Source organism: Acinonyx jubatus, chromosome D1, assembly GCF_027475565.1.
Source record: "Acinonyx jubatus isolate Ajub_Pintada_27869175 chromosome D1, VMU_Ajub_asm_v1.0, whole genome shotgun sequence".
In the NCBI taxonomy this organism is placed as follows: Eukaryota; Metazoa; Chordata; class Mammalia; order Carnivora; family Felidae; genus Acinonyx; species Acinonyx jubatus.
In genome coordinates this window covers 100,735,256-100,745,817 of record NC_069390.1, presented here as the reverse complement: position 1 = coordinate 100,745,817, position 10,562 = coordinate 100,735,256, and the positions used below count along the sequence as shown (strand labels likewise).

The following is a 10,562-nucleotide window of genomic DNA, read 5'->3' as shown; positions in this document are numbered from 1 at the left end:
ATGCACAACTTGAACCAAGATTTTGGCAGGTATGTGGGGCGGAGAGGTGAAATGGTGGAGAGAAATGCCATGGAGGGTAGGAAGCTATTTTTGCTTGCAGAGAGAGGATGGGGATAGTGGGGGAGAGTACAGGAAAAGCACTCTACCCAAAAGGAGCCAGAGAGAAAGAGTGGAAACACCCACAAGGGACTGAACAAAAGAGGGAGAAAGGAGCAAGAACAGAGTTTAAATCTAATTAGGAGTCTATAAAGAGGGGAGTTCAGAGTCTAAAACTCCACAGCTCAATACCTGGCAGAGTTCTGGTGGGAAGGGCAGATCCCCAGGAGTATACAGTGAGGTCTGAGGGGTCCTTGGACCACATGGGGAGTGGCAGAGTTCCTCTGCTGGGAGGACATTTGGTAGGGGCTGTGTGGCCTCCCCACAGGCAAAGGTCCCAGAAGATCCCAGAGAACAGCCACATTCGCTGGTGTTGGAACAAGTACATTAAAGGGGAAGCCTGGTGCCAGATGTATGTTGTCATTTACCATAATCCCTGAAACGCTGCTGTTACGCGATTGCATGAACTTTTTCTGGGGCAGCCTGTCACCCAGCCACAATCTCTAAGCATCTGCAGAAGTATGGCTGTGTGAACATTCCTGGGGGTGGGCCAGCACCCATGAGACTCTCCCTGATTGGGTCTGAATGGGTCAAAGCCACAGCGCACTCAGAAGTGAGGGGTTTGGAAATATAGACCCATCCGATATAAAACCCTGGAGGGAGGGGCCGCCTGGGAAACTAACAGTATGGTCATGGACAGTATAGAAGCAGGGAGTGGACAGAAGCCAGAAAAAAAGGTGGGGAGCTTGATTGTGGGGCAAGAGCACATAGTTTTGATACTAGAGACTGTAGAGCTGGGTGATGCCATTTTCATCCCTCTTGTACATGTGCATACATGCCTACAAGTACCACAACAATCCACCCCAGTAAGCTAATCAGTGCAATCTAGTGGAGAATGGAGCCATTACACCAAGCCTCTTCAAACTGGGCCAACCACGCTCTAGAGGAACACCACAAGTCTCTCCGCCCGCATAGCTTACACACTATAAAGTGTTGCATAGTTTTATTTGTAGGGGAAACTGAATGTAATTTCAATCATATTTCATTGTGTTCACTGGTACAACTATTTAGTTTTTTTTTCTTATTCTTGAATAGAGAGAAAAAAGTTATTTTTATTTTCTGTTTTTATAAAAAAGATTTTTCTTTATTTTTTTCTACTTTTTTGTAAATTTTTAAAATTATATTTTTATCATTTCATTTTATTCTATTCTGTTGTACTCATTTTTTAAACATTTCTAACGTTTTACTCCCCATCCCTGTTTTCTTTTCTTTCCCTTTTTTCCCTCTATTCTATCAAGCTTCTTTCAACAACCAGACAAAAACACACCTAGGATCTAGCATCCATTATTTGATTTTTTCTGTTTTTTTTTTTTACTTTTTACATTTTTAATATTTTTATTTTATTAATTCTTCCTTCAAAATGATGAATTGAAGTAATTCACCCAAAAGAAAAAACAGGAAAAAATGACAACCAGGGACTTAATGAACACAGATACAAGCAAGATGTCTGAACCTGAATTTAGAATCATAACAATAACAATACTAGCTGGGGTCAAAAATAGGTTAGAATCCCTCTCTCTGGAGCTAAAAGTAAAAGCTAGTCAGGATCAAATAAGAAATGTAACTGAGCTGCAATCTTGAATGGATGCCATGGCAGCAAGGATGGATGAGGCAGAACAGAGTCAGTAATAGAGGACAAACTTATAGAGAATAATGAAGCAGAAAAAAAGAGGGAGACTAAAGCAAAAGAGCATGATTTAAGAATTAGAGAAATCAGTGACTCATTAAAAAGGAACAACATCAGAATCATAGGGGTCCCAGAAGAGGAAGAGAGAGAAATAGGGGTAGAAGGGTTATGTCAGCAAATCACAGCAGAAAACTTTCCTAACCTGGGGAAAGACACAGACCTCAAAAATCCAGGAAACACAGAGGACCCCCATTAGATTCAACAAAAAACGGCCATCAACAAGCCATATCATAGTCAAATTCACAAAATACTCAGGTGAGGAGAGAACATGAAAGCAGCAAGGGAAAAAGTGCTCAGTCTACAAGGGAAGACAGATCAGGGTTTCAGCAAACCTATTCACAGAAACTTGGCAGGCCAGTGACAGGATATATTCAGTGTGCTGAATTGGAAAAATAATCAGCCAAGAATTCTTTACCCAGCAAGGGTGTCATTCAAAATATAAGGAGAGATTAAAAGTTTCTCAGACAAACAAAAATTAAAGGAGTTTGTGACCACTAAACCAGCCCTGCAAGGTATTTTAAGGGGGAATCTTTGAGGGGAAAAAAAGATGAAGAAAAAAAAAAGACCAAAAGCAATGTAGACTAGAAAGGACCAAAGAACACTACCAGAAACTCCAACTCTACAAGCAACATAATGGCAATAAATTCATTTGTTTCATTACTCACTCTAACCATCAAAGGACTCAATGCTCCAATCTAAAGACAAAGGGTAACAGAATGAATAAGACAACAAGATCCATCTATATGCTGTTTACAAGAGACCTACTTTACATCTAAAGACACCTTCCAATTGAAAGTAAGGGGATGGAGAACCATCTATCATGCTAATGGCAGACAAAAGAAAGCCAGAGTAGCCATACTTTTATCAGACAATCTAGACTTTAAAATAAAGACTATAACAAGAGATGAAGAAGGGCATTATATCGTAATCAAGGGGTTTATCCACCAAGAAAACCTAACAATTGTAAACATTTATGCACAAAATGTGGAAGCACTGAATATACAAATGAATTAATTACAAACATAAAGACACTCATTGATAATAATACCATAATAGTAGGGGACTTCAACACCCCATTTACAGAAATGCACAGATCATCTGAACAGTAAATCAACAAGTAAACAATAGCTTTGAATGACACACTGGACCAGATGCACTTAACAGATATATTCAGAACATTTCATCCTAAAGCAGAGGAATATATATTCTTCTCCAGTGCACATAGAACATTCTCCAGAATAGATCACATAATGGGACACAAATCAGCCATCAAGTACAAAAATATCGAGATCATACCATGCATATTTTCAGACCAAAACGCTATGAAACTCGAAGTCAACCACAAGAAAAAATTTGGAAAGGTAACAAATACTTGGAGACTGAAGAACATCCTAGTAAAGAATGAACGGGCTAACCAAGAAGTTAAAGAAGAAATTAAAAAGTACATGGAAGCCAATGAAAATGGTAACACCACAGTCCAAACCTCTGGGATGCAGCAAAGGTGGTCTTAAGAGGAAAGTATAGCAATCCAGGCCTTCCTAAAGAAGGAAGAAAGATCACAGATACACAACCTAACATTTCACTGTAAGGAGCTGGAAAAAGACCAGCAAATAAAACCCCAAACCAGCACAAGATGGTAAATAATAAAGATTATAGCAGAAATCAATGCTATCAAATCAAACAAACAAAAACCCAGTAAAACAGATCAACAAAACCTGGAGCTGGTTCTTTGAATTAATATTGATAAACCTCTAGCCAGTTTGATTAAAAAGAAAAAGGAAAGGGCCCAAATGAATAAAATCAAGAATGAAAGAGGAGAGATCACAACCACCACTGCGGAAATATAAACAATAAAATTATGAGCCATTATACACTGATAAATTGGACGATATGGAAGAAATAGACAAATTTCTAGAAACATATAAACTACCAAACTGAAACAAGAAGAAATATAAAATTTGAACAGACCCATAACCCATAAAGAAATCAAATTAGTAATCAAAAATCTCCCAAAAAACAAGGGTCCAGAGGCAGAGGGCTTTCCAGGGAAATTCTACCAAACATTTAAGGAAGAGTTAACACTTATTCTTTTGAAGCTGTTCTAAAAAATGGAAATGGAAGGAAAACTTCCCAACTCATTCTATGAAGCTAGCATTACCTTGATTCCAAAACCAGACAGAGACCCCACTAAAAAAGGTTAACTATAGACCAATTTCCCTGATGAACATGGATGCAAAAATCCTCAAAAAGGTACTAGCCAACTGGATACAACGATACAGTAAAATAATTATTCACCACAACCAAGTGGGATTTATACCTGAGATGCAGGGCTGATTCAATATCTCCAAAACAATCAATGTGATTCATCACATCAATAAAAGAAAGGAGAAGAACCCTATGATCCTCTCAGTAGATGCAGAGAAAGCATTTGACAAAATATAGCATCTTTTCTTGACAAAAACCCTCAAGACAGTAAGGATAGAAGGATCATATCTCAAGATCATAAAAGCCATAAAGGAAAGACCCACCACTAATACCGTCCTCAATGGGGAAAAACTGAGAGCTTTCCCTCCAAGGTCAGGAACATGACAGGAATGTCCATTCTTGCCACTGTTAATTCAACATAGTATTAGAAGTCCTAGACTCAGCACTCAGACAACATAAAGGAATAAAAGGCATCCAAATCGGCAAAGAGGAAGTCAAACTTTCACTCTTCACAGATACCATGATACTCTATATGGAAAAACCCAAATTATTCCACCAAAAAACTGTTAGAATTGATCAATGCTTTCAGCTAAGTCACAGGATATAAAATCAATGCACAGAAATTGGTTGCATTTCTATATGCCAATGATGAAGCAACCAGAAAGAGAAATCAAGGAATCGATCCCATTTACAGTTGCACCAAAAACCATAAAATACCTAGAATGAACCTAACCAAAGAGATGAAAAATCTACACACTGGTAACTATAGAAAGCTTATGCATGAAATTTAAGACACAAAATCTGATAGACTCCACCAAAAGTCTGCTAGAACTGATACATGAATTCAGCAAAGTTGCAGGATACAAAATCAATGTACAGAAATCAGTTGCATTCTTATACACTAACAATGAAGCAACAGAAAGACAAATAAAGAAACTGATCCCATTCACAATTGCACCAAGAAGCATAAAATACCTAGGAATAAATCTAACCAAAGATGTAAAAGATCTGTATGCTGAAAACTATAGAAAGCTTATGAAGGAAATTGAAGAAGATAGAAAGAAATGGCGAGACATTCCCTGCTCATGGATTGGAAGAATAAATATTGTCAAAATGTCAATACTACCCAAAGCTATCTACACATTCAATGCAATCCCAATCAAAATTGCACCAGCATTCTTCTCAAAACTAGAACAAGCAATCCTAAAATTCATATGGAACCACAAAAGGCCCTGAATAGCCAAAGTAATTTTGAAGAAGAAGACCAAAGCAGGAGGCATTACAATCCCAGACTTTAGCCTCTACTACAAAGCTGTCATCATCAAGACAGCATGGTATTGGCACAAAAGCAGACACATAGACCAATGGAATAGAATAGAAACCCCAGAACTAGACCCACAAACGTATGGCCAACTCATCTTTGACAAAGCAGGAAAGAACATCCAATGGAAAAAAGACAGTCTCTTTAACAAATGGTGCTGGGAGAACTGGACAGCAACATGCAGAAGGTTGAAACTAGACCACTTTCTCACACCATTCACAAAAATAAACTCAAAATGGATAAAGGACCTGAATGTGAGACAGGAAACCATCAAAACCCTAGAGGAGAAAGCAGGAAAAGACCTCTCTGACCTCAGCCGTAGCAATCTCTTACTTGACACATCCCCAAAGGCAAAGGAATTAAAAGCAAAAGTGAATTACTGGGACCTTATGAAGATAAAAAGCTTCTGCACAGCAAAGGAAACAACCAACAAAACTAAAAGGCAACCAACGGAATGGGAAAAGATATTTGCAAATGACATATCGGACAAAGGGCTAGTACCCAAAATCTATAAAGAGCTCACCAAACTCCACACCCGAAAAACAAATAACCCAGTGAAGAAATGGGCAGAAAACATGAATAGACACTTCTCTAAAGAAGACATCCGGATGGCCAACAGGCACATGAAAAGATGTTCCTTATCAGGGAAATACAAATCAAAACCACACTCAGATATCACCTCACGCCAGTCAGAGTGGCCAAAATGAACAAAGCAGGAGACTATAGATGCTGGAGAGGATGTGGAGAAACGGGAACCCTCTTGCACTGTTGGTGGGAATGCAAATTGGTGCAGCCACTCTGGAAAGCAGTGTGGAGGTTCCTCAGAAAATTAAAAATAGACCTACCCTATGACCCAGCAATAGCACTGCTAGGAATTTACCCAAGGGATACAGGAGTAGTGATGCATAGGGGCACTTGTACCCCAATGTTGATAGCAGCACTCTCAACAATAGCCAAATGATGGAAAGAGCCTAAATGTCCATCAACTGATGAATGGATAAAGAAATTGTGGTTTATATACACAATGGAGTACTACGTGGCAATGAGAAAGAATGAAATATGGCCTTTTGTAGCAATGTGGATGGAACTGGAGAGTGTGATGCTAAGTGAAATAAGCCATACAGAGAAAGACAGATACCATATGGTTTCACTCTTATGTGGATCCTGAGAAACTTAACAGAAACCCATGGGGGAGGGAAAGGAAAAAAAAAAAAGAGGTTAGAGTGGGAGAGAGCCAAAGTATAAGAGACTGTTAAAAACTGAGAACAAACTGAGGGTTGATGGGGGGTGGGAGGGAGGGGAGGGTGGGTGATGGCTATTGAGGAGGGCACCTTTTGGGATGAGCACTGGGTGTTGTACGGAAACCAATTTGACAATAAATTTCATATATTGAAAAAAAATAAAAATAAAAAAATAAAAAAAATAAAATAAAATGCTATCTACATTTAGCCATCTACAAAGCTATGTACATATTCAATGTAATCCCTATCAAAATAACACCAACATTCTTCACAGAGCTAGAAAAAACAATCTTAAAATTTGTATGGAACCAGAAAAAAACACAAATAGCCAAAGCAATCCTGAAAAAGAAAACCAAAGCTGGAGGCATCACAATCCGGGAATTCAAGCTGTATTGCAAAGTTGTAATCGTCAAGACAGTATGGTACTGGCATAAAAACAGACATACAGATCATAGGAACTGAATGCAGAACCCAGAAATGGATCTACAACCATACAGCCAAGTAAATTTTGACAAAGCAGGAGAGAATATCCATTGGAAAAAAGACAGTCTGTTCAGCAAATGGTGCTGGGAAAACTGGACAGTGACATGCATAAAAATGAATCTGGATCACTGTCTTATACCATACACAAAAATAAACTCAAAATGGATTAAAGACCTAAACACAAGATGGGAAGCCATCAAAATCCTAGGGTAGAAAGCAGGCAAAAACCTCTTTGACCTTGGCCACAGCAACTGCTTACTCAACACGTCTCTGGAGGCAAGGAAAACAAAAGAAAAAATCAACTATTGGGACCTCATCAAAATAAAAAGCTTCTGCACAGCAAAGGAAAAAATCAGCAAAACTAAAAGGCAACCCACAGAATGGGGGAAGATACTTGCAAACAGCATATCAGATAAAGGGTTAGTATCCAAAATCTATAAAGAACTGACCAAACTCAACACGCAAAAAACAAATAATCCAGTGAAGAAATGGACAAAAGACACGAATAGACACTTCTCCAAAGAAGACATCCAGATGGCCAACTGACACATAAAAAAAAATGCTCAACATCAATCATCAGGGAAATACAAATCAAAACCACAATGAGATTCCACCTTACACCTGTCAGAAAGGCTAAAATTAACAACTCAGTCAACAACAGATATTGTTGAGGGTGTGGAGAAAAATGATCTCTTTTGCACTGCTGGTGGGAATGCAAACTGGTACAGTCACTCTGGAAAACAGTATGGAAATTCATCAAAAAATTAAAAGTAGAACTACCCTATGACATAGCAATTGCACTACTAGGTATTCATCTAATGGATACAGGTGTGCTGTTTCAAAGGGACACCGGCACCCCAATGTTTATAGTAGCATTATCAACAATAGCCAAAGAATACAAACATCCCAAATGTCCATGAACTGATGAATGGATAATGATGTGGTATATTATATATATACATACATATACGTATGTATGTACACATGTATGTTTGTGTGTATATATGTATAGATACATATATATGCGTGTATATGTATACATATACATGTATATGTAAGTGTGTATATGTATACTTATACACGCATATATATGTATACACACACACACACACACACACATACATACAATGTAGTATTACTCAGCAATCAAGAAGAATGAAATCTTGGGGCTCTTGGGTGGCTCAGTTGTTTAGGCATCCAACTTCGGCTCAGGTCATGATTTCCCGGTTTGTGAGTTCGAGCTATGCATTAGGCTCTGTGCTGACAGCTCAGAGCCTGTAGCTTGCTTCAGATTCTGTGTCTCCCTGTCTCCGACCCTCTCCCAATCACACTGTCTGCCTCCCTCTCTCAAAAATAAACAAAATTTTAAAAAAAAGAATGAAATCTTGTCATTTGCAACAACGTGGATGGAACTAGAGGGTGTTATGCTAAGCGAAATTAGCCACAGAAAGGCAAATATCATATCACTTCATTCATATGAATAATTTAATATACAAAACAGATAAACATAGGGGAAGGGCAACAAAAATAACAAAAACAAGGAGGGGACAAAATTCTTAAAGAGAACAAACTGAGGGTTGCTGGAAGGGTTGTGGGTGGGGGATGGGCTAAATGGGTGAGGAGCATTAAGGAAGACACTTGGGATAAGCACTGGGTGTTACACATAGGGAATGAATCATTGGAATCTACTTCTGAAATCATTGCACTATATGCTAGCTAACTTGGATATAAAAGGAAGGAAGGAAGGAAGGAAGGAAGGAAGGAAGGAAGGAAGGAAGGAAGGAAGGAAGGAAGGATAGAAGGAAGGATAGAAGGAAGGAAGGAAGGATAGATTGCTGTGGGTAGTATTGACATTTTAACAATATTTGTTCTTCCAATCCATGAGCATGGGGTGTGTTTCCAATTCTTTATGTCGTCTTCAATTTCTTTTATAAGTTTTCTATCGTTTTCAGCATAGAGATCTTTTACCTTTTTCGTTATGTTTATTCCTAGGTATTTTATGGTTCTTGGTACAATTTTAAATGGGATCTTGCACTGTGGTGGGAATGCAATCTAGCAGCTACTATGGAAAACAGTATGGAGGTTCCTCAAAATATTAAAAATAGAATTACCCTATGACCCATCAACAGCACTACTAGGAATTTATCCAAAGGATATGGAGTGCTGATTCATAGGGGCACATGTACCCTATGTTTACAGCAGCACTATCAATAATAGCCAAATTATGGAAAGGGCCCAAATGTCTATCAACTGATGAATGGATAAAGAATACGTGTTTTATACATACAATGGAATACTACTCGGCAATGATAAAGAATGAAATCTTGCCATTTACAACAACGTGGATGGAACTGGAGGGTATTATGCCAAGTGAAGTCAGTCAGAGAAAGACAGATACTGTATGTTCTCACTCCTACGTAGAACTTGAACCTAACAGAAACCATGGGGGGAAGGGGAGGGGAAAAATAGTTTCCAACAGAGAGGGAGGCAAACTGTAAGAGATTCTTAAACACAGAAAACAAACTGAGGGTTGATAGGGGTGTGTGGGGGGGAGGGGAAAATGGTTGCTGGGCACTGACGAGGGCACTTGTTGGGATGAGCACAGGGTGTTGTATGTAAGCGATGAATCATGGCAATCTCTCAAAGCCAAGAGCATATTGTACACACTATGTTAGTTAACTTGACAATAAACTGTATTTAAAAATAAACTTTTAAAAGTTAAAAATTTAAAAAGTAAACAGGTAACAGGCAACAATACTGTTGTTTACCTAAGCCTTTCTAAAAGCCAACTAATTAGTTACGATGTCACGTTCAGGTCTTTTATCCAGATATCTACAGACTTCTCATGGGTTTTCATCACAAAACAGTGTTGAGTGCCTTGTTAAGGGATAAATAGATTATCATTATTCTGATACTCCTGTGTACTCATTCAATTATGTCAAAAGACACACTGTGTTCTGATGTAGTTCAGGCTCTTACAAAAGTGTACCAATAACTTGGTTACATATCCTCCTTTCTGAGATAGACAAAATTAACTTCTTTGCATTGTTTTCAAATGCTTTTTGGAGATACCAACACACAAGTCATTTTAGTGATTAACAGTTGACTCTGTCCCTTCTCAAATTTGACTCACATCATTTCTACAGCTCTGGAATAATTCCTTTGATGACTATAATAAATCAAAGATATCCTTTCCAATAATTTGCTGTCTAATAATCCTGATAAGATTGTTAATCTTCATTACTGCCTGTCTTCACTCTTGCATCTAGGGGTTGATTATGACAAACTTGAATTGTACATTAATCCATCTCTAGTTTGTTTCAAGCTTATTAACTGAAATTTATAAACCAATTTCTGTTTATATGCCCCTCGAACAGTAACCTTACACTGGACTGTCTCAGAGGCTTAATGTACATAGCAACTGGCGACACATAAAAGACTGGGTAAGTAAAATAAATAAAAATGCAAA

General features: G+C 38.2%; 1 protein-coding gene across 1 annotated transcript in view; it reads left to right on the top strand.

Moving 5' to 3' along the window:
• Window positions 1-10,562, top strand: part of LOC106980577 (NXPE family member 2) — a 51,218-nt gene continuing 40,656 nt past the window's right edge. The window contains 2 exon segments of the mRNA XM_053202552.1: window positions 1-76; window positions 579-709. Of these exon segments, the coding sequence (XP_053058527.1) occupies window positions 1-76; window positions 579-709 (207 nt within the window).